Consider the following 24,708-nt stretch of genomic DNA (forward strand, 5'->3'; position numbering starts at 1 on the left):
GAATCTCCTACTTTTGGCAAGTAATTTAATGATTCTTTCAGTACACTGTTGCCATGAGGTCATGACTTTGAAAAGAAAGCAGTCAGATAATGAAGACAAATTTCATACAGAACTGACACAACAAAACTAGAAATCTATTCATTGGGAAACAGCAGAAGTAAAGCATTGAGGAAATGACCAAAGAACAATTGGAGGCCCCATCTTTCTTATTGTGATGTGTGCGTCAAGAGGCAAAATTAACAATTACATTAAGCTAATCATAGAAAGAAATGTCATTTCTGGTGCTTTAAAAGGTCTTAAGAAAAAGAGTTCTTTTATCCCATTCTTTTCTAATTTACAAGATGGGGCAAATTTTCATATATGCATTATGCAATTTGTGAGAACTGTTTGTTCCCATTGTCATAAAAATGACAGTTTGTCTGCTCCATTCTATTCTGAGCATCCTGAAAGGTCATCATATTAAAAAATGTTAGGAACATGCAGTTTAAATAGATTTCCATTACGAGTGACTCCTTTAAAGAACTTTAAATCTGAGGTAGCAGCTGTGGTCCATATGGACAGCAAAAAACCTGAGACAATAGAAGATTTTTCTGACATGTGCCCAAGTACCATACCCAGGACCAAAAAGAGAGGAGAAGTATACATAACATACAGTAAAGATTAAAAACGTTCCCTAACATTAGGCAGCCACAAACCCACAAGAAACGGTGAAAAAGAGATGGGAGGCAGCATTAATGCATCTGCAACTGCAGAAGTCAGAGGGTGGAAGGGACAAAATGGTTGTAACATCTCTGTAGGGCTTACTGCTTCTTGAGTTGTATGGGAACCTGTAGAAATTTGCTGTTGATTAGAAATACGGGGATCATAATAGATTCTATGAACCACTGTCAGGGATAAGATTCCCTGTAAGACAGACCTTCAAAGTTACCAACATTTTTCAAGTTTTGAATTTTTTTATTTCAAAACACAAGGGTTTAAACTCTTAGAAAAATATGTTTTGGATATCATGCATTTATAAGTGATCAGTTGTATGTGTCTTTAGAAAGACAACATATCCTATAGTGTGTAAGAACAGTAAATATATAGCTGAGGCCATGAATCATCAGATCTGCTCTATAATCCATCTAAACTATGATTATACTCACTACAAATCCTCCCTCTAGTATGCTCTTACCATGCTTACCTAAGGAAATGAAAGTTATGCAGTTGTGTTGCCTATATATCTCCACATCAATTTGTCTGTCTGCCATTTCTTCCTCACTGATAATTTTAGAATTGCCAATTTGAACCAAGTTTGTCAGTAGAGTGGAGTTATGAAGGTCCTATAAATTTCTTTCAGATCTGTTCCAAGGTACAGGAGAAAGACCCGTGTAACACTCCCACTGAGGAAAAAGCAGGGACATGACCAGCTTTTATCCACTGTGGCCAAGAGGCACAAGTCAGACTAAACTCAGTTCCAGGCCACAGAAAGCATCTGGTGCTTCCTGAGCAAGCCATAGCTGTGCAAGCAAAACACATATGTAAGATGGCATAAAAGACAGACAACAGTTGGTTGTTTTTTTTTTTTAAATTAAGCTAACAGACATGTAAAGGAACAGGAGATGGATGAGTGGGAGGAAACTGGGAACATGGAAAAAGGTGGGTTTTGTTGCAGTAGTACTATGGAACAAACACAGGATACAAAAGAAAGTCAGCCTGTACTACTTATGAAACAACTTTTTTTTTTACATAAAAGTTTATCATCCATAAAATCAAAAGAAAAACTAATGTAGGAAAAGCTACACAAGGTAGAACTACTTTTCATTAAAATATTTTAAAAAGTGAGTATTATTCATTGATACACAAGGTGACATTGGCAAGCATTTATATATGTTTCAATAAGCAGTGCAGAAACATAACAGACAAATGCAAAAAATTAATTAGTGAAGAAATTAAGATTATGACCACAAATGAAACTGAAAACAGGAAAATAAACACTCAAAAAGGAGCATTAAGAATGACAGCAGCATAAGTGTACACTAGATGAGTACCCTGTGAACCAGGACTGTGACGTTTTAAAAAGATGTAAGAAATAAAGAGCAATCACCATGCCTCAGTTATAAGGCACAGATATACAAAAGAGTCTATTTCTTGATAATACACCAGTCAGCAGAACATTTTCATACAGGTACTGTATGGAAATATTTCCCTAAACTGAGGAACCATAGTAAAGATTCAGTTATAAATTTACAGAGGCAACAATATATGAAGTGATTGTAAACCTATACTAGAGGTGACAATATGTTACCGGTTTATTCCCTTTTCATCATTTAAACAGCTTCCAATTCACCTTCATTTTCACTGAGAAAAATGTTTCCATAGTAGTTCCTAATTAGAAGTTCAGATGATCTATGCAAGTTACGCATGAGAGTCTGTAGTGATGCTATAAGGGATGAATGAATGAAATAAACACTGAGTTTGATTTATATTCATCTAACTTTAGTAGTCTAAAAGGTAGTATTATGGGATACTTCTGTCCTTAGATGAAAAAGACAGGAGTTTCAAAAATATGATTTATTCCCTCCAAGATATTGACATACTCATCACCCCCTGCAGGTGATTTGCACTTCAAATATTTACTTCATTTATGCACTAATTATTACTAATTCTGCTATGTTATATGTCCAAACTTCACAAATTAGTGAAGAATTGGGATTTTGAATTTAGAATCACACAGAGTAAGGTATGCCTGTTGTGCCAAAGATGCAATGAGGGGAGAGTTCCTCTGTCATGCTGACTGAAGTCTTAATACATGGATATATATCTATTTAAATGCAGAGAAACATATACAAACATGTTAAATATGTTTAATAAAAGTAACTGGATATACAGATTTTAAATACTGTAAGCAAACAGTCTCAGATTTCTGAAATTAAATAATATACATGATTTAGTAAGAGACATAACAGGAGGTGTAAGTGAAACAAAGTTGGTAGAATTACAAATTTTTCCATTATTTTTAGGGAAAGGTATTGTATCTATTCTGGATCTCTGATTAAGGGCTTTATATCCCAAAAGTTTAGGCTTTTTCTATCTATATCATTTGTATAGTAAAAGATGCTTCCTCTGTGTACAAACTTAACTTTTCTTATTTACAAGTTTTGAAAATAGCACGTTGTAGAGAAGATAAATTAGAGATGATGAAGTTATTTCTATGCTCGCAGACGGACTTCACTCTCTATTCACATCAAAGTCAGGATTACTATTGTAAGCTCTTGAATTGTTTTTACAAATGTGCTTGGAAAGAGAAAGCATAATCTATAGACAATATTCAGGGTCAGCATGTAATTCTGACTGTTCCATTCAACAAAATATTCTATTAAAAAGGTAAAGTTTCAGCTGAACTAGATGCACACTTTCATATGCCTATCTGTTCCAAATCTAGGAACACAGTAAAACTCAACCGACAAGTGTACAATTTGAAAAGAAATAGCAATACAATTTGGTCACAGGCTGTCCTCTATGTTTTTCTTGTTCACATCTTAGCAGACTATTTTATAGTTATATAAATAAGCATTTTAAATATTTTTTTGTATATTGGATATATAAGTTTTTTAAACCTGAGTGAAGTTTATTTCTGATGAATAATTAGTTCTATAATTCAAACTGGAATGGTTCATGAGGATCATGACTGTGAAAAAAACTAATAAAATTTAAAATTCCCTTGTGTAATTCAGTCATAAGATGGAGAAAAAAAGTCTGGGATAGAATCTATTTTGATCTGTTTGGTAATGAAAAACATTACCAAAATTGCATTCTCTGAAGCACCTTTAGAAGAAAATGGAGACATTCCAGATGTGTGCTAATTAATTAACAATAGATGTGGTCATAGGAAGAACACAGTGCAAAAGGTAATCAAAGGGCATGAGATCTAATAGATGGTTAGTTTAATTTTGTTGATAAGAACAGAGTACATCCAAAGAGACTCTAGAAGCAAAAAGAAAAAAAGTGAATGTTAGTAGCTCCATCTAAGACCTGCCACGGTTCTTCCTATAAAAAAGCAGCCCGGTCCTGAGGCAATATACTAAAGCACTGTTAACAAATGGATCAAAGGAGTTAGTGAAATTAACAAATACTGCAGAGCCACCTTGAGTTTGGGTAATTACACTTGGAATAATAAAAAACAAATAATTTAAGTATTTCCTTATCAAATGAAAGACTGTGTCAGTAGGTAGGAAGTTCCGGCATAGGCTGTATTTTTGTCCATCGGTGCTGAGAATGGTGAGTAACATGCTTCCATGGAGAACCAAGTGTGCAGGATAGATCAAAGTTGTCTGTGATGAATCGGAGGTTCTTTAAATACTTTAAATTCCTAGGGAACATGAAACTGTTTACAATTTTTATATTTCTTTTGCAAATACCAAACAATTTTTAAGATATTGGCACTCCCGCTTTTTGCTTTTGTTTTGGCAATTTGTTAAACATATCTTGAAAAGACATTCTTTTGACATTTACCAAATAACGCGTGAGAAAACTGCTTACATGTTTATTTCTTCCAACATAATAACTTCTCCTTTGTTACTCTTTCTTTTGTTTGGATTTCTAGGTAAAAATCTCCATAATGCTACAGAAAATAAGCCTAATATCCCATTTTCAAAACAACTTTAGGAATTTTGCTATTTACATAGTATAGAAGATTGGCAGATTTATTCTATTTAGACTTGCCCTACAGTGTATGCCTCGTGTGCTTGTTCATGTGGATTTCAAATATGAATGCTCAGAGGACTGCTCAGGTGAGTAAGAATTAGAACAAGATGTTTGGCAGCAAATCTAGATCTGTTTGGAGGTTCTCCAAGACAGGGATTAGTTTGTTACTTTTTTGCATCTCCTTTAGAGCCGCTGTCCAATTTCACTGCCAGTGTGCTGGGTGCTTTAGTGTTTTTCCCTCTTCTGTTCAGTAAGAGACCAACTACTAGAGAGGCACGTATTTTCTGTTGAGCATTCTATTGAACAAGGGGAAACAAAGGATGTGAAATATTTTCTTGAAGTTTTAGGAGAGGAAGAATTTAACTCTTCTTGTGGTGTTTCTATAATGAAGGGGAGTGGTTGCCTTAGGAAATCTGGGATGTGTTTTATGTGGTCTTAAGGTGTGTAGGAGAATGGGAGGAAGTACTTTAAAGATAACTTGCACAACTTGTGCATCCTATCCTAATTCAGCTATTGAAAAATGTAAGTATCTTAACTTAATAGTCACCAGACAATAGAAGAATGCTGTTACATGTACTTTGGGACCTTATTTTAAGAAATAATTCCTTACCGTTGTCCCAGAGAACATGCAACAGCATTAATTGTCTGGTGACTATAAACTCAAGGTATTTACATTTTTGGGTAGCCATGCAAGTCATCTTGGGTCATTTTAGTGAATATAATATAATCAAAAGGATAATACTCTAGAAAGATAAAGAATTCATTTGTATTCTTGCTAATTGTTACTAATGTACAAGGAAAATTGTTGTTCTGTCTTAAACATGCCAAGAATATTAGTTTGCGTTAGACAAATTTTTTTAGTTTTAAATATCTTAAAGAATAAATGATTTAGAAACAAAAGAAGATCTTTTAAGTGGAATGACCAGTCAAACTGGTACCTGTGTTTCACCTCTATGGCACTATCTAATGATTACAAGTTTACAGATTTTTAGTTTCATATGGCAATGTATATGCAATAGTATCTGTTAAATTAATCTCTATAGAAGAGTTTGGAATGCTTACACATATCAATGTTCGTACACTATAGATAAGATGATATGCATCTTTAAAGGAAAACTGTAAACATCTTTCTGCCTAAAACGGGTTCATACTCATATGGTGATTGGAATGTCTTCATAAATATACATGAAAAGCATTTGTGAATAAAGAATTAAATTCAACTTCATCGTGCCTTTGTGGTCTTATTACATCAGAAGAGTTGGATCCAAAATTGTAAGTACATGTTTACACATTGTATTTCACGATCTCAGTGGCTAAATTATAATTATACTAAAATTATAATTATAATATGGAACACTGGTAGTCATTAAATATGCAATTATACATATACATGTTTACCTACTTTCCATCTCAGTTTACACCTGCCTTACTTAAATTATTTTTTAACATTTATAGAGCAGTAGGAAGTTTTGCTAGAAAGTCATTTCAAGCATCCTAAGCATAAGGTTCCCATAATTAGAGGGCAGGCACACAGTAAATGCACGTACAAAGGAAAACAACTACATATTGAAGTTAACATTTGCAAATCGCCCAAAACAGCTGGCACATGTTGACTTGAAGAATATAATGGTTAATAGTTATAATAAACTCTATATAACAGTTTCATGAAAATACTGATTTCTTTAAAAATGTGTTTTAAAATAATATAGCTTCAGTGTTCACTGAGCTATGAATTTGTAAACAAGTTAAAGGCTTGCATCTTTAAGCAAAGTAAGCATGATACGTACCACTCTTGAAAACACATTACAGAGACACCTGTTAGAGGAATATTAAGTATGCGGCCTTGAGGATATAAAGTCCATAGCAAAGACATTAAAAGCTTTCAAGTGGTCTGGTGTTCCACATTTTCAATATTCTGCACTATGACTTTACTTTTATATGTAGCAGGATCTTTAATTATAGTGTGAACTTAACAATACAGGTAACTAATATTTAGTACGTCCCAGCAGTTACTTTAAATTTTAAGTAGGTAACTAACGGTCCTTCAGGAGTGAAAAGGAAAAATTTCTCTTACCTTTAGGTGCCACCTGTAGAAACTGCTTATGAAGTGTAGTAAGCTGTGAAATAGTTAGAGTACCACTTTCAGAGGTCTCTATGTGTGGGACATGTGGTGAAGGAACAGGGTCAGGAATCACTTTTACATCTTTGCTGATGAAGAAATCCGTTTCTTCCAAAGTAATTTCATACTGGATTTTGCTAGAACTCTCAATATGATGTCGTGCAACCTCAATCAGCTTTTCAACACTGTGAAAGTGTCAATGCAGAAAACAATGAGTACTTTTAATACACAATGTTCATAACTTAGGTTCAAATTTTAGTGTGTTTACACTTTGAGAGCTTTCCTGATGAAAGAATTACAACTGTAATTGTGAACTCTGTGTGAACTCTGTACTCAGCAAAATCATTATGAAGTGTACTCCTCCTCTGGCAGCAAGAAATCTTTTGACTGTGGTAAGAAATTTATATAAAGGCAGATCTAAGCCACAGAAGAGACCTGATGGAAAAACATGAAAGCATATGACTTTCTTTGTTCCATAAACTTTATAGGAGTGGAGCATATGTGGTCCATCCATAATCATCCTTTAGCCTATTTCAATGCCTTGTCTTCTGCTATGCCCCTAAATCCTAGATGTACAAAGCACTTTCTAGAATAGCATTGCGAAGTGGCATACGAACCCCTGTTTTGAGTGTAATGAGTACAATTTATACAGGGAAAGATGTCAGCTGTCTATAACGTTCCACTAGACATAGGTTGGCCTGGGGTATGAATGGGCAAAAGGATGTGATATTATGTAAATATTGTGTCTTTGGTAGCCACTTGTTGTCAGGACAGCATATAAAATCGGTTGGAAGGCAGAGCTCTTTGAGCTACTGCCTGGTAGAGCCCTCACTTACTACATCCTGCATTCATGTCTCTTGTCTTGGGCTTGCCCTTACATGGATCAACTAGCAATGTCCCAGGTATGCTTCAAACGTTAGTACAGGCCAGAAACATTTTCCAAAAGGCAAAGTGTCCCCTTTCATTGGAAAGTAAAATCCTTTAATGAGACGGACATTATGCGAGGTGGCCTGAGTGTCATAGAGTGGTCCCAGGCATATTTTATTTACTAGATAAGAAAAATTGCAAAGAAGAAAAATTTTTTTAATGGATCTTGAAATAATTTTGAGAAATGTTATACATGGTAGTAAGAACAGTAGGTGGAATTTTCTGGCATATGTAAAGCACCAGAAAGAAAATAATGCCACAATCCAAAGTGAAAGCAGCCACTGAAATAATATAGAATCTTCTACTACATTGAATAACTGGTTGCCTGCTGATGGCATGTAAATCTGTTAAATGTGTAGTGTGGAAAAACAGCAGAACAGATAATTACACCTACCACTGCCAAGAGAACCTTGTAATCATGCAAGAAATTAGTTATTAACATTGAGGTATTTAAGATACAATTAAAATCCAGTTCCTGAAATGAAATTACTATTTTCTACATATTCTTTTCAAATTACTTGCTTTTCTATAAACAACAATCTTTACTAGTATAGTTGAGTATGAAAAAAAGGGTTACTGTTTAAAATTGGATATACATTACCTGGACATTTCTGCCAAGAACCTGGATCCAAGCCACTTTTCCATATCTTTATAAGCCTCTTCTGCTTTCATTGTTAATTCTTCAACAAATGCTAAAGCTTTTTCTTTTATAAGTTCTAGTCGAGATTTTGTGGCTACCTCTGTTTAAACAGAAATGTCATAATAATTAATATTTATAAAATTTGAGGAAAATTCTCAGTCAAAAGAACCTAAAGTTTTACATGATAATCTGTTTTTAGGCAGTAAAATATTTATTTAATTTCGCATATTCTTGAACAAATTATTTTTCAGAATCACCCCTATTGCACCATGTACTTTACAGAAGTGTGTCTTCTAGAAGCATCAGAATTCACAAGATAACAAATAACTTAACAAAACTAATATAGACGTGCAGGGGATGTTTAAGTAGACAGTGACACTGTTCGAATTTAACACTAAACAGCAACAGACCTAGAAGCTTAATGATGCAAGTAAGAGTACCCTGTTATGGATAAATTTTAAAGAAACCACATCTAAATCATTGTGTATGTTCATCACAATAAAGTTTGGTTTTTCTATTTCTAACCTCCAGCCCTTTGAAATTAACCTCACTGGTTTAGCTCCAGGCTTGCTATAAATATGACTATTTTATACCTTAAAACTCAGGTTGCATTAGAGAAGAGTTTGGTTAGTGAACACAAAGGAAATAAATCACCTCTACCAAAATTATGCATAGATTATTTACATGAAACTTCTAAAAACATTCAGAATTTAATGATTTTTAGTTTTCAGAATGGGAAGAACTGAGAAAAAAAAATAATGTCTCTCACTGAGAGGCTAATACTTTAAAAAAAAAAGGAGCTAAAAAAACAAGAGATGGGAACAAGTCAGCAATGTCCAACGTGAAAAGGATGCCAACTCAATGAAAAGACAGCTAAGGCAATGTATTGAGAGACACATGGAACAGGCATTGAAAGACACTCAAAGCCTTCCAGAAGCGGAGTAAGAAAAGAGGACCAGTAGTTAGAGATTATTTTCAATCCTGAAGGCAAATTCAATATTCAACTTGATTTTTCTTCATATTTAACCTTCTGTACTGCAAAATCTTTTGATCAGTTAATATTATATAGTAATTGGTATAGTGACTTCAAGGTTAAAGACTGTAAAATCATTTACATTATAATCCTTATTCTATATGCTACTAAGTTTTCAAAATTCTAAGGTCTGGGGTTGAAACTTTCTTTAGGCAACCAATATAAGCCATGTCCTTCCAATGACATTTCTCAGTCACAGTAGAATGTAATCCTGCACTTTCTGCATTGAGCAAGAAAAAGTTGATGTTCAAAATTTTAAACATAGAATGGATTTGGGTCTCACAGAGGTTTATTTTATTTGATGGCAAAGACATAAGACTAAAGGTTCTAAGCAACTGAAAGTTAGTCACCTTTCTTTAATACAGTTTAACGCTGCCTCATTTGTGACTTCTCTGCATTTTCTTTGATCAGCTGCTATCAGTGTGTTACAAAGATAAGTGTATGACTATTTCGTCTCCCTGCATTTTCAGAAGCAGGTACTGCACAGTCCACTGATGAAGATGCTCTCTTAACAGTAGCAGAATAAAAGGCAAGGCATATTGATGCAACAGAGAAATGGAATATGAAATCATTAAAAACTTAGCAACTGTCCACAACTATTGACTTTGCGAGTCTCTATGTATCTGTATAATCAAAAGCACAAGCATCCAGTTACCATGGCTGCAAGTGAAACTGTAGTCCTCAAATGTACCAGCTATGTGCCTGTGCAATTATGAAATATAGCTCAACATATTTAGTCTTCCTTAGATTCGTATCTTGGCTTTTTTGTTAAATATAAGGTGAAAATGAAGCAACCTCAAGAAAACAAAACACGTCAATGAATCACTAAAATTCACCTTCATATTCTTAAGATCTTCAAAATTACTACCATTCCTCTCCTCCCAAAATCCTAGAGTATTTATTCCTAAACTACTTTCGGACTAAAAGTGGTAGGTGTACAAGCATTTGGTCTGGTGTGGATCTAAAGAAAGCTTATTCATTAACTGCTGTCTGTCCTCTACTTTCTATAATAAATACTATGCAAAAGTTAGCTCGCCAAGGAGGTAACATATATGATGATGGACTTGCCTAGTGTGGCCAAACAGAATCTCTAACAGCTAGGTTCTATCTTCCCTTTAGTGAGAAAGAGGTCTTTTTCTTCTAGTCTAAACCCACCTTCAAAAAAAATTTCAACTCACTTTCAATTTGGGACTTCTGTTTTTCAGACATCTATGTTAGGCTGCAATTGACCAGTTGGCTTGGAAGTTATTGGGTTAGACAGACAAAGAGACAGAATAACTAAACAATATGTAATTTTTGGAAGGGTCTGTCTGGAAAGGAGTTTGCAAGAACAAACAAAATCTGTGTCTTGCTGCTTGAATTCCATGTGGCTTGAGGAAGTGGGAATCAGAGAGAAGAGCATGAATGACGTGTAATTACCAACAAATTCTTTCCCAGACCAAAACATTTCAAATACCAAATTCAATTCAGTTGAATACTGAAGAGTGGCTAACCACCAATGTGAAACTTATTCTCTCATGATGAATACTTGCTTAGTCATGGAAAAAGAAATTAAATGAAATGAAACAGAAGAGAACAAAAAGAAGAATGAAAAACACATTTCTATTTTAAATATATTTCCCATAAAATCATGGATGACTATCATCCTGGAAAAATTCCTGATTTCTCCAGACACTTTTTTCTCTCCCCTCCTTTTTCTTACTTATCCATCCATTATCCCCAGAGTTTCTGGCTAGTTTTGACTGTTACACTACCAAAATTAGGAATAACAATCACCCCCCAGTATAAGTAACCAAATAGTAACATACCCTCATGTTTCAAGGCACTGAAATATTCTTGCTTTATTTTAATTGCCAGTTCTTGTTTCTTTAATTCTTCTGGGGTCATAGGAACTGGACTGACTTCAGCCACAGTTGCGGTAGAAGGTGGTCCTGCAGGAAAACAGACCTCTCATATACAGTCTTTGGACTTCGCTGGTAAGTAAGTGTATCCATATACAGGCACTCACAAGACAGCACACTTTTTAAAATGAAAAACAGCCCTTTCCACCTTACTTGATGTGACCATTTATGACTAGACAAATGTGATTACTCAGGTGTCTTATGTCAACATATTTAGATGTCTTCAAATGTGATTTACATCTGCAAGACATGCTAAGATTAACACTGCATAAAATTACTCCAGCATATACAACTGTATTAAAATTGGTTAAACAACATCCTAAAACATATTTCTGAACAGAAAATCATGACTGAGTTGTGATCAAGTGATCATGCCTCTGTTGTGATTCTAGATGGTCAAAATGTCTTCTTTGACCCTAAAATCTACCGATTTATCACAACCAGCACATAAAGAAAACTCTTTTGAATGATAGCTGTTCCTTCTGGAGCAAATTCAAGTTTAGCAAACTGTAGTAAAAATGCTATGTTAGTTAATATCCTTGGTTACCATCAAAGCAGTGAAAAGAACAATAATACTATTCAAAAAAATCATACTATATCAGAAGAAAAAAAGAGAGTATGCTATTTCATGCCTTTCTAACCCATTCTGTTAGCTGCTTTTCCAGCTTCTTCTAACTTACATATCTATGAACAGACATTGTAAAGGTATTTTATCATGTTTTTGAAGATCGTATGAAATTCTGCAGTCACAACACTTTGACTGTTACTCAAAAATATTACAATATTTCTAACTGTTTTGTCCTAGAGAAGAGCAGATGGAGCTGTTACAGAAAAAAATAATGACATTGCATGATGTATAAGGTAAATAAATACATGTAAATGGTCAAATCTAGAAGTGATAAAATTGTATGTGTTAAATCGTATCACTCAGTTACTAGCCTATAGCTGTATTCTAGGGAACTCTTCTATTAGAGGAGCGCTACAGTAACACTGTGTTTATCATGATATCAAAGTTGATACTTCAGTTACAGATCTATCAGTTGATACTTCATCTTCTACCACGAGGAATGCATAGTTGAGTTCTAGTTGTAGTTCTGTCACTTTATAGTTTTGTGATTTCAGGTAAGTCATCTAGTACCAGGTCTGAACAAAAATTTAGTTCCAAGAAGCAATCCACAAACTCCAACCTAGTCACTTAGCATACAACAGGTGATAGCTAGCTTTTCTAGAAACCTGAAAATCTGCTACTCTCTTGGCTGGATTGAGATGCTAAGCACACACCTAAGGCTCCCCGGGGCTCACAAATTAGGTATCCATGTGGCTAAGTATTTGCAGGGCTATACTTGTTCAGTGTACTACGAGAGAGAGAGCACTGAGTAGAGTGCAAATAAAACATCTGTCAAAGAAAATAAGTCAGCTGCTTCATAAACAATAACCCTGCAGTTACATCTTTCTCTCTTGGAAATGTAGTACCTGAATTTCAGGCTACACTTACACCCATAGGGCTTGAGCCCCTCTCTTGCTATGTAGAATATCCTTACGGAAGATACAAGGGTTAGGCTACTAGCCTTGCTTCCCACTGGAGCTATGGCATTTTGCAGAAAGAAGTGGAAGTTACTTAAATTACTACCTGCTCAAGGAAGTATTTATGAAAAAAGGTATAAACAGCATTGCATGCCACGATTCCTTCCAGCAGACTGCCTAAATTTCTAGGCTAAAGAGATAAGGAGTTTTAGGTCTGTTTCCCTTTTGCAAATAAATTTTGTAGGTTGGACAGATTCTTCCCAGGCCTACGAGCAAGATCATAGAATCACAGAATGGTTCGGGATGGAAGGAACATTAAAGATCATCTAGTTCCAACCCCACCGCCCTGGGCAGGGACACCTTCCATTAGACCAGGTTACTCAAAGTCCCATCCAGCCTGGCCTTAAACATTTCCAGGGATGGGGCATCCACAACTTCTCTGGGCCATGTTCCGGTGTCTCACTACCCTCACAGTAAAGAACCACCCCAACTCCCTCAGCCTGTCTTCACAGGAGAGGTGCTCCAGCCCTCTGATCATCTTTGGGGCCCTCCTCCAAATTAAATGTCTTGGCTTACTCTTTTCTGTATTACTGGCAAATTTACATCTCAGTAATTTCAAGCACTACTAAAACAAAGTCTGCATTTCAAATACCTTTCTTTTTAGTAGCTGATTTAGGAGAAAGCTTTTTGGTATCTTTGGCAACTTTCCCAGTAGCTTTGCCTGACAGTGTCTGTGATGATTTCAGATCTTCTTTCAGTTCTAGCTGCTGACGTTCTTTTTCTTCCTCCATTTCTTTAGACTGTATTTCAGCTGTTACCTTGACACCATAGTCACACATAGTAAAGTACATAGTATCAACACTGTGAAGCTACTGTTTTAAATAACCTATATTTGCTGGAAGTACTTGCTGAGACATAAACACATAAATAAAACAAAAAAGATACTTTGACTAATTAAATCGATTACATTTTGTTATTTATCAAAAATAAAATTCTACTGCAAAACTGCAAGAGGGAGACATAGTGGGTTTAATTCCTGTAATCCATTACCTGAAATCTAGGAAAAAGTGAAAAATGTAAGAATCAACAATATGCAAAGCATGACTACAGTTACATTGTAAGGGTGCTGAAATTTATATATTTTAAAATGATCAAGGAGAAAAGAAAAAGCAAACCTAGAAACCAACCAGTTGAAAAGCCAACCTAATTTACTTTTAGCTATATACAATAAAGAATGTAACCATAGCTTTTGAAGTTGTGAAAGGTTTGAGCAAACATTGCATCACAGGATAAAGTTGTCCTTTTTCTCCTGCTTCTAGTGAGGGATAAGGGGAAAGTTCATCATGGAAGCAGATTTACAGAGTCAACATTCAAAGCATTTCTCTCAGTAATGGAATGAAGGGGTCAGTTACAAATACAGAAGTGCTGATAATACACAGATTCCAATATTTTGCTCATAGAAACACATTCCATGGAAATATCAGTGTTGGAGCAAGAGGCATGAAATTGAGATACACAGTGTGAAGGCTGTGTGTTTAGGCTGCCTACTGAATGGGAGGCTTTGACCTTCCAATCCAGTAATATTTAAGTAAATAAAACATTCCTTACCATATTTGATACTGCTGTTACTGCTGTTTGCCATTTATCAGTAATAAGATGTTCATCTTTCCTAAAACTGGTCACTATGTTTTCAGAATTCTCATCCCTAGCACTCTTCTGTAGAGTTCCTTTGCTTTTTGACTTGGTAATATTTATTTCTGGTGAAGGCAGTTTCCAAGAAACTAGAGGAATCCTTAAAAGTAAAATATAAGGCATAACTCACACCCTCCCTTTACAAAAAGTGTTAATTTATGACTACATTAGAGAATATACTAAGAGAATGAGAATGTGATTTTCAAAATTTGCCATAGCAACAGAAAAGGGATGAACCCTTACAACCAAAACTGGTAAAATGTGTGGATGCCAAGAAAATTGTCTAGTTTAACTACAGAAGCTAAGAAATAATAATAGATGGATAAAACTATGTGAAATTACTATGTGTTCTGCTGATGTATTCCACATGGGCTAGAAATGCAGCCGCATTACTCAGATAGTTTCTAAACGAACTGTAAGTATTTAAAAAAAACAGGTGTCATTATTGACAGCATTTTTGATACTGTAAAACTATTAGATGGTATCCCTTACCTTTTAATGTGCCATTCAGTTCTGTGCATCTTCATAAGCTGCTTTGATTTATATTTGTCATTACATAACCCATTTAATTATATTTGTTGGTGCAAATTTTAAACCTGTTAATGTTCCATAATAATATTTAACTTACTAATGTGAGGAATGTGCTGGAAACTGTCGGCAACAAAGAAAGTAAGAAACATTTCTATGAAAGATTTCTCTCTAAGGCAGCTTTTACAATGTTTTATAATTCAGAGATGCATTAGTGAAAATGATATAGGTACATCAATAAAAAATCAGGGATAAATTAAACCTATAAGGTGATTCAAGATTCATCTTTTGACTATATTCCCTAGTTAAAAATTCTTATTTCCCCATCCTTTGAAATATACACATATATCTATTTCCACATACACGCACAAAGATATCAGTGTATTGTATTTGTTGAAGTTTGTATAATTACGCATTTCTACCTTCTTGATTCATTTTGATCTTCTTTCTGGTCCATATCAATAACATCTAACAATGGTATTCTAGTAAAATCTTGACCATCATCTGTTGGGATTTTTCCTTCCATTGCCCTATAATAGTCATGAAGAAGTTTCTTTGTATCTTGGAAACGATCCACTTCAACCTTAAGAAGAAAGGACAGAAAGATTGCAATTCACAACAAATTTCTGCTACATGTTTAACTACATGATAGCAGAAGCAATTTTAAATCCTAAGAGTTTGAGGGAGAGTGACAAACATAACTGTATTTGTTTGAAAATGTATAGTGTATACTTCTACTTGCATTTATAGTGTCTTCACACTGGTATTTCTAAGGATTAATAAAAATCTTCATTAGAATAGGAAAAATTATTTACAATAAATAATGTTTGAGGCATGAAATTTAATTACAATATATTTTCATGTATGTGTATTTCTACAGTAGCAAGTATACTGGTACCAACAAATTATAGGGATCTTTTTGTCCAAAAGAAATAAAATCCTTAATAGCATAAAATAAAAAGGCTTAAGTAACAGAGAAATTTGCAAAAGCCATACAGTTTTTCTGGACCAAAGACATCAACAGACTTTACACACGTAAGTGTCTTGGAGATCTTTTTGTGTGAATCATCTTGGAAGAAATAAAGTAAGATTCGAAAAACATTTAACACCTGTCATACTTTGATTTATTGATACAGTATGGTGTTAGTTTCTAACTGACAAAACAGTACTAAATATTCATGGGAAAATGCACAAAACCACATTCACAAAACGAAGGAGAAAACCTTTGTGGTATAAACCAGCACTTATCCATAAGTTAGGGAGAAAATATCTTTTAGTATAACAGTACGTAAACAGAAAGGTGGAAAGAAATCTGATAAACGGCATTTATACAAATCTATGTGTTTATACAGTAACAAAGCCACCTGGGGAATATATGTAACTTCCCACAGAAAAACCCACAGAGAGCTCAAGACCAAAGAAGCCTATTTTTGGCTGCTTCTCAAACAAAGCCATAACATAAAGATATAGTTATTATATTTTTAGTTCTGTAGTTTTAGCATTAATAATTCATTTATTTGGGGGAGTATATAGTAAGTAAAGAAAGTAAAAATCGTTTTCTTTTCGTTTTTCTTTAGAAAAACAAAAGCTTACACATGGTTAATACATGTATTGGTAATTTTAAAGGCTATCCTGCATATCCACACAAGACAGATCAAATTAGACTCAGTGATTCTCCTCTGGACTGCAATCATACATGTCCATGAAATTCTGCTAGAAGAGAATTTCGATTACGAAGTTATACAAGAATATGAAAGGAGAAAAATAAAAGATTTAAGCTAAGCAATATTACTTTAATTTGACTCACTTATGCATATAACACAAGATATATTTTTTAAATTCTTGGTCCTATAAACATCTTAATTACAGGATTAATGTGATCAGTTAGTCAGCAGTTATTTGATATTTAGATCTCTTTCTTTAGGTGGTGGCCTTAAGTCATTGTTTAGGGCATTATTTAGACTCTCGGAAAACAGAATTAATAATTTCCTTACTATGGCAACTGAATACTTCACAAACTTTACTTAAATTACCATAACACTCATATAAGGTAAGAGAGTGGTTCCCTGGTTTATTCAACATATAAAACACAGATAATTAAAGGGAAGGGAGCCCACCCTAAGCTGCTTAGGTCTGATTTTTCAGCCAAATTAGCATAACATGGTACAAGTTTAAAGCTTTGTTTTCATTGTCTTCTTTAAAGTTGTGAAAAATTTCAGAGAATGGTCACTCAGTTTACAAAAAAGACTATCTAGTCCAGTCTAGACTAGTCTATTCCAGTCCAGTCCAGACAAATCTATGCACCTAGAACAGCAGTCACAGGGCAATCTTACTTTACTTCAGGAACTGAAAAAACTAATGTTTAAGCTGAAGCAGGTGAAAGGCTTTATGTGCAGGAGGGGAGAGCCAACTAATTGAAGATGGTCTCTCAAAAACTCTAAGGTTATATGTGTGAAAGCTGGGTCATATTTGAATGGATTTTCTCAAGTGCAACAAATGATATCACATTCTCAAAAACATTCATTGCAAATTTTTTTTCAGTCTGTAGGTAAAATTTCAAGTCACACTGGTGAAGTTAAAACTGAAATAATTTTGTGATACAGGAAATAGAGAACAACCATAACAGCAAGTGGATCTACAACAGCAGTGAGTAATATAATTTGTAAACTAATAGAAGGTGTCAATATGATCACAGAAGGATAACCAGCTCTAACATTTCTGTTACAAAACTCAGATGATTCTCTGGACTGATAAAATTGCAAAAAGTAGCACTACACACTACACATTGAAAATTTGGGGGGTTGGACAATAACCAGGGTATTTTTCTCAACCTGCCAAACAGTTAAATGTATGGAATGTCATCTACTTTTTGTCTCTTAACTTTCAAGATAAGAAAAGGCATGAACATTTGCTTATCTAATTCTCAATTCCTCATTTATTTTGAGCCAACCATATGAAATTGCTCTGAGGCCCACTGTCCTCCAAATCTAATTCACTGTCCCCTTCCATTGCAGACTCTGTAGTAGATCCATACCTGCATAAGTGAAAAGAAATGGTTCATTGCAATTCCCCTATGATCTAGTAACCAGCCATCATTCATGATATTGGTACGTTCCTGCTCTGCTTCTTCCCTTCTGTTATCACAGATATCCCACAGAAGATCTCTTAGGTCCTAAAACACAAAATCAAATATGAAAAAGAACTATGAAAGAAAACTTAAATATCTTTTTAATAATTATTACTAAAAATTATATTTTTTGTCTGTGCCTCCCATTTGAGCCCTTCTCATTATTGTTATAAAAGTCAAAGCCTGGTCAACAAGTCATATGCTTCCAGAGAGCTGACAGAAAGTAGCTTTACACCTGTGCCAGAGAGAAGAATACAGAGGTATGAGATGAACGTGTAGGCTGCCTTGCTTTCCTCAGGCAGAGAAGACCTATCTAAGCTAGACAAAGACATAAGAATATGAATAGTTAAGCTCCCACCGCCTCAACAACTTTCCACTTGAATGGGTTTCTAACTAACACACTTATAAGAATACTCTAAGAGGATGTGCAATATGAAAAATTCTGAGAAAATTATGTCAGAGTGTGGGTAGTCTTCCAATTTAGATAGCTTCACACCATTTTTCTTTAACATTCTTTGTAACTAAGGGCTATTCAACTACTGACTATATCTAATAGCAGCACTATGTGGCTCACTGACAGCACTGAACACCTACTAAGCATACACCATGCATGTAAACCCTCTGTTCCCCATTGCCATCTCTGCATGGAAGCAGTGTGACAGACTTCTGTGTAATAAGAGGTAATGGGAAGAGTGCTGTTAAATGCACTGCTAAGGTAGGCTAAGATGAGTTCTCTCGGGCTCCAAGCAGTTTTGCCCCACCTGACCTGTTTTGGGATAAAGAGAAAAGGTGTTCCAGACTACTAGCCCTGCAATGAGGAGCTTAGGCTTCAGGTGGTAAGTGATTCCATATTCACCAGATCTTGGTCTCACCCTAATATGTCAGATCCTGTTCCTGTCCCCCCATCCAAAGACTTCAGACAAATCCAGTCGTCCTCTGTTGGACAAAAGCCACAGGGAAGCTGAAAAGTCTTTGGGCTACCTAACACATCAATGACGGCATAGACAGAAAGTAGCAGAGGTGAAGGCTACCAGACATTCGTGGTTGTCCACATTGTACAATACACACAGAAGGATATGCTACTGAATCAAAAAGATACAAGCATACAACTTATCTGTTTTGCAGTGGTGAGTTGACCTTGGCTGGCTGCCAGGTGTCCACCAAGCTATTCTATCACTCCCGCTCCTCACAGGACAGGAGGAGAAAATATGATGGAAATGCTTGTGGGTCAAGGTAATGATGGGGAGATCACTCACCCATCACCATCATATGCAAAAGTGAGTCAACTTGGGGAAAGTAATTTAATTTATTGTCAGTTAATAACAGAGCAGAATAGAGAGAAATAGGACAAAACTAAAAATGCCTTTCCCCCACCCCTTCTTCTTCCCAGGCTTAACTTCACTCCTGATTCTTCTACCTCCTGTCCCCCAAGTGGTGCAGGGAGGATAGGGAATAGGGTGTTGCAGTGAGTTCATCATGTGTTGTCTCTGCCTCTCCTTTCTCCTCACATTCTTCCCCTGCTCCAAAGTAGGCTCCTTCTGATGGGATACAGTCCTTCATGAACTTCTCCAACGTGGGTCCTTTCCATGGGCTGCAGTTCTTCAAGAACTGCTCCAGTGTAGGTCTGTTCTATGGGGTTCTGTCCTTCAGGATGATAGCACTCCAGCATGGGTCCCCCATGGGCCACAGGTCCTGTCAGAACACCTGCTCCTGTGTGGGCTCCACTCGATGGGCCACAGTTCCTGCCAGGAGCCTTCTCTGTTGTGGGCTGTCCATAGGCTGCCGCTCCCTTCAGGGCACATCCACCTGCTCCAGCATGGAGTCCTCCATGGGCTGTAGGGTGGATATCTGCTTCACTGTGGTCCTCCATGGGCTGCAGTGGAATAACCTGCGTCACCATGGTCTCTGCTCTGGTGCCTGAAACACCTACTCCTCCTCCTTCTTTACTGACCTGGGTGACTGCGTAGTTGTTTCTTTAACATTTTCTCACTCCTCACGGCTGCCAGGCAGCGTTTTTCAGCTTAAGTATGCTATCACAAAGGCACCACCACAGTCACTGACTGACTCAGCTTTGGCCAGGAGCAGGTCCGTCTTGAAGCTAGCTGGCATTGGCTCTATTCGACATGGGGGCAGCCTCTGATGTCTTCTTACAGAAGCCACCTCTGCAGACTCTCTGCTACCAAAACCTTGCCACATAAATCCAATACTATACCAACAAAAAAACCTGATGTTTTGTACAAACTGATGTACAGCTCTTTCTAGTACCTTCCTGAGACACATAAGGAGGAACATTTTCTTCTTTGTCTTCATATTATTCAAGTCACAATTTTGATTTACTCTAAGCAGTGGGGATAACTGGAGAGGGAGACAGTGAGATATCTTACTCTGTGAGAAGTTAAAAGAATGTTTTATGTGTCTCTTCTTTTCCTCTCCCACCACTCATACTCTTTTCAAAGTCAAGCAACTTCTCTCTCTTTCCTTGTACTCAGGTGGGTGAAAAAAAGAAAAAATGGATGTATGTGCTAAGTCGCCTCCTATCCGTAAAAAGAGTAGTGGGACTAAGTGACTGACCAGGTTCAATGATAGCAATGGAGTGAGAGGGAAGTTGGAGAAATTGCTGAAAGATACTGTAACAGAGATGGGCTGCTGAAATGTATTTAGCCACAGTGATTCTGAGTTTGGATATTTAGAATGCCGAAGCCTTGGCTGCCCTTTGGCCTTGGCTTTAGGCCTTTGAGGAATTTTCCACACATCACAAAACAGGGTGGATTTTTACATTTTCCAATTGATATCAGCGAAATTTGGTTTTCGTGTTTCACAGCTGGCACCTTCCAGTGTGGACAGTGTTTCAGAAAAGGTCTAACTGAGATGACAGAGTTGAGCAGTCTGGGAAAGCCGAAAATGTTTGAGGAAAAACATTCCACAGATTATCACCCTTTTCATTTCCTCTCTCTCACTTTCTAGCATCAAGGAAGGATGGAGGACAGAATTCTCACATTCAGGGAGGTACAACGGGCAGGTCTTAAAAACTCTTCATCTTCACATTCACCCACAGGTTTAGGATCCACAAGGACTGGAATGGGTCATTCAGAAGCAGAAATTCGGGAAATCACATATTTATTCCAAACTGCCTTACTTACTGTGCTTAGCCTTATCATAGTATCTGAGTCTCACTGTATCATATGGGACTATCACCTCCTCTTAACCTAATTTGAAATGGACAAGGTCAAACATAGATTTCAGTTACTAGTGAAAGGCCAAATATTTTAAATTTTAGCATTCTAAAATTCAGGACAGAGGGATTCCAGTATTTTTATAATTCCAGTTAGTAGAAATTAGGAATATGGATGATGATTTTTTAGTCCTCTACTTCATCCTACTGAAATAATGCTATAGAAAAGGAGTTCCAATGCCTTTTCCATCTCAGTGAATTGATCCGTGATTCTACCAACGTTCCCTTCAACTAACAATATTGCCAGCATTTTTTTCCCTTTTTCTGGGAGCATTTACTGATACGATTTCAACTAAAAATCATGTCAATTCTGAGATTGGAATCTGATAAATTCAAAGATAGCTCTACTTCCTACCTATGTTAAATCTGGCTCTGAACTTGTTAGGACATTTATTCTTAAAGATTCTTGTGAAGAACTCTCAGGGCATGTACGACCTAGCAAAGATCTACCTGAGTCAAAACATGTCAAACAAATGCTCTGTACTTTGTATGAATCAGTTTTAGAAAGCATATATTATTATATATAATTTATGGAAAAGCTAAATGACTGCCAAGATTTGTTAGAATGTGATAGAAATGTCCAAACTTGCAAGTAAATCTCTAAAAACCATCAAACATGAAGAAAAAGAAAGGAGAGGAATATTGCTTTTACAATGCGCCAGGATACCACGGTATAACCTCAAAAAAGAAGCAAGACATAAGAAAGATATGGCCAAAAACCAGAGAAGAGTGTGAAAAACACTTTATGTACAAGAGGAAGTGACATAGTTTAAGAGGAGTGGTAAAAAGGAAAAAACGTAAATAATAATAATATTCATGTTACATCCAGGACAAGTTTGTATACAATGAAATAATACTTCAGAGTATATTATAAATTTTGCCATTTACTTACAGTAACTCTTTGGTGTAGTTCTGCTTTTGTTTCCTCATCTTCTCTCAGGTCATCAGCAATAGAATTAAAATCTGATTGCCACTGAGATACAAACTCCTGCTTAAGATCTGGACGCTTCAAATAATCCTGGAATTTTTTTCTGTAAGTTATGGTAATAATAATTTTGGTGTTAAAAGACATATAGAATGTCACAGGGAAAATACAAAATACTAATATTAATGCAACATGCTACTACTTTTACTTACCTAACATCTGCTAAGTAGTAAATCACAGAGTACTGTTCATCCCTTAGACATCTAAGTATAGTTTTGATGGTATTCATATATGCATTTTCTACCATTTCCCAGTAAGGCACTAAAAAACCAGGTATCTCCTGTGAATTTTAAAAAAAACATCAAAATTAATTGATATATTTCTTGGTAACCCATTCAGCTGTAGCATCAGCAAATACAAGAAAGATGATTTCATGAAATCATATTGCTGATTTTTTTCACTATGTATTTCTTTTGATTTACAACTGATTTTAGACACTGTACCAGCATAAAGTTTATCCTGTGCATTTCTTTGGAAAAAAGTGGCAGCACTCACAATGAATGGGAAAGTCCAGCAGAATACTCCATTATCTGTGGTTTTGGAAATACTCGTAAACTAAGTGAAGCAACTAAGTGAAGCAACTAAGTGAGTACTTAAGTATCAAAATTTGGTGACACACACCTGGTTCAAGCTGGTAAAAATCTAAGCTGCTTGTCTACTGTTGCAAAAGTGACCTTTGACTGACCAAATGTCACAAAATGCAAAATAAAGCCCACGGCCAGAGGAAACCCAGCATATGTGAGCTAATTGCAGCCACAAAGACAAAACTGGTAAATATTAGGAAAGGAATCACAGAACAAAATACAAAGCATCATTATGCCCCCTTCAAATCTAAATCTCAAATACTGCATACTGCCCCAGCTTCCATCTCAAAAAATTTACAGTGGAACTAGAACAGACAGACAGAAGGGCAAGAATCATGATTGGGCATAAGAAGTGCTCCACATGAGGACAGTTAAACAGGTTATGACTGGATTGGAGAAGCAAAGCAACACTGAGCAAAATGAAGATATAATAGATGCCTCTCACATCTTAAATGCCTTCAGGGGGTGATTATAGAATTACTATTTGTTGTATCTCACAACACAAGAACTAGGGTCATCAAATGACCCAAGCAAACAACAGGTTTAAAGCAAAGAGACAGAAATATGTTTTCAGAATGAGTACAATTATACAGGCTATATGGAGACCAAAAATTAAATTGCTTCAAAAAAAAGCAACTACACATAATCATGGAAGAAAATTCTATTGAGAGAGCTACTGGACACAAAGATGCAGATATAAAGTCAGCTCAGGAAATCCCTAAGTTTCAGATCATTGGAAACTAGGAAGATGTCACTAGGGGAAAACATGTTAGAAAAAAGTATTCTAGGAGAAAGACCAGTGTGCACTCCCCCCATTCTTACATTCTTTCTACATGATCCACAACTGGCCCTTGTCAGAGACAGGAAACCGACCTCATTAAATCTATGCTAGTATTTCATGATATTAAAAAGTATTATTATTTTGGCATCCATGTGCTATTCTTCATCATCATTGTGAAGAATTTAGAAAAAAAAAACAATGATCAAAATTTTAAAGTGTGTTCCCTTATTTTACATATTTTAGTAGCAATTTTTATTTGTATTTTTAGATATTTATAATACAGTACTAGTGTATCTTTCACTGAAAAATATTGAAGAAAATAACATGCAATGAGACAAAAGGTTTAGGTAGAATATTCATAGAATACTGAGAAAAATATCTACTTTTATATATGACTTTTAATCATGAGTGGATGTACCTTGGGAAGTGGTTCATCAACATAAATCCATTCATCTGATCCTGGTTCAACTGGTGCCACAGAAACGGGAGGAAGCAGATCTTGATGCGTAACCAGTAAAAGCTCTTTTCCTGGTGAGATTTCTGGAGCAGATCCTTGTATATGAATATACAATTAGTACCTTCAAATGCATTTTAAGTATCAATAAACAGAACTAGACATCTATGCTACTTTGACAAGTTCAAACTAACTGAACAGATTCAGTATTTCATTACTTAGATGTTGTTCATCCAGAAATATACTAATCAAATCAGTGATACCATAGTTATAAACTCACTTTCCAGTTCAGCTTGTATTTTGTGGGACTGACACTTTTCTAAAACCATCACTGTGAGAGAAACAGGAAGATAATCAATTAGTCTGTATGCATATGAAACAAATTCTTTACCAGGTAAACCAAGGCCAGTGGTGGTGATACAATTCTGAGATTCATTATATCTATCATGATAAGAAAGAACAGTTGTAAACAATTAGAGCTTCGATGCTAGACTT

General features: G+C 35.7%; 1 protein-coding gene across 1 annotated transcript in view; it reads right to left on the reverse strand.

The window, feature by feature from the left end:
- The window catches only part of SPEF2 (sperm flagellar 2), a gene marked incomplete at its 5' end in the record, with an annotated part of 91,589 nt that overhangs the window by 26,901 nt on the left and 39,980 nt on the right, over window positions 1-24,708 (reverse strand). Inside the window, 10 exons of the mRNA XM_009894715.1 lie at window positions 6,761-6,990; window positions 8,334-8,472; window positions 11,214-11,336; window positions 13,483-13,648; window positions 14,439-14,622; window positions 15,473-15,633; window positions 18,085-18,222; window positions 22,302-22,440; window positions 22,547-22,674; window positions 24,178-24,311. Of these exons, the coding sequence (XP_009893017.1) occupies window positions 6,761-6,990; window positions 8,334-8,472; window positions 11,214-11,336; window positions 13,483-13,648; window positions 14,439-14,622; window positions 15,473-15,633; window positions 18,085-18,222; window positions 22,302-22,440; window positions 22,547-22,674; window positions 24,178-24,311 (1,542 nt within the window). The remainder of the gene's footprint in view (window positions 1-6,760; window positions 6,991-8,333; window positions 8,473-11,213; window positions 11,337-13,482; window positions 13,649-14,438; window positions 14,623-15,472; window positions 15,634-18,084; window positions 18,223-22,301; window positions 22,441-22,546; window positions 22,675-24,177; window positions 24,312-24,708) is intronic.

Source organism: Charadrius vociferus, unplaced genomic scaffold (assembly GCF_000708025.1).
Source record: "Charadrius vociferus isolate BGI_N301 unplaced genomic scaffold, ASM70802v2 scaffold450, whole genome shotgun sequence".
Lineage (NCBI taxonomy): Eukaryota > Metazoa > Chordata > Aves > Charadriiformes > Charadriidae > Charadrius > Charadrius vociferus.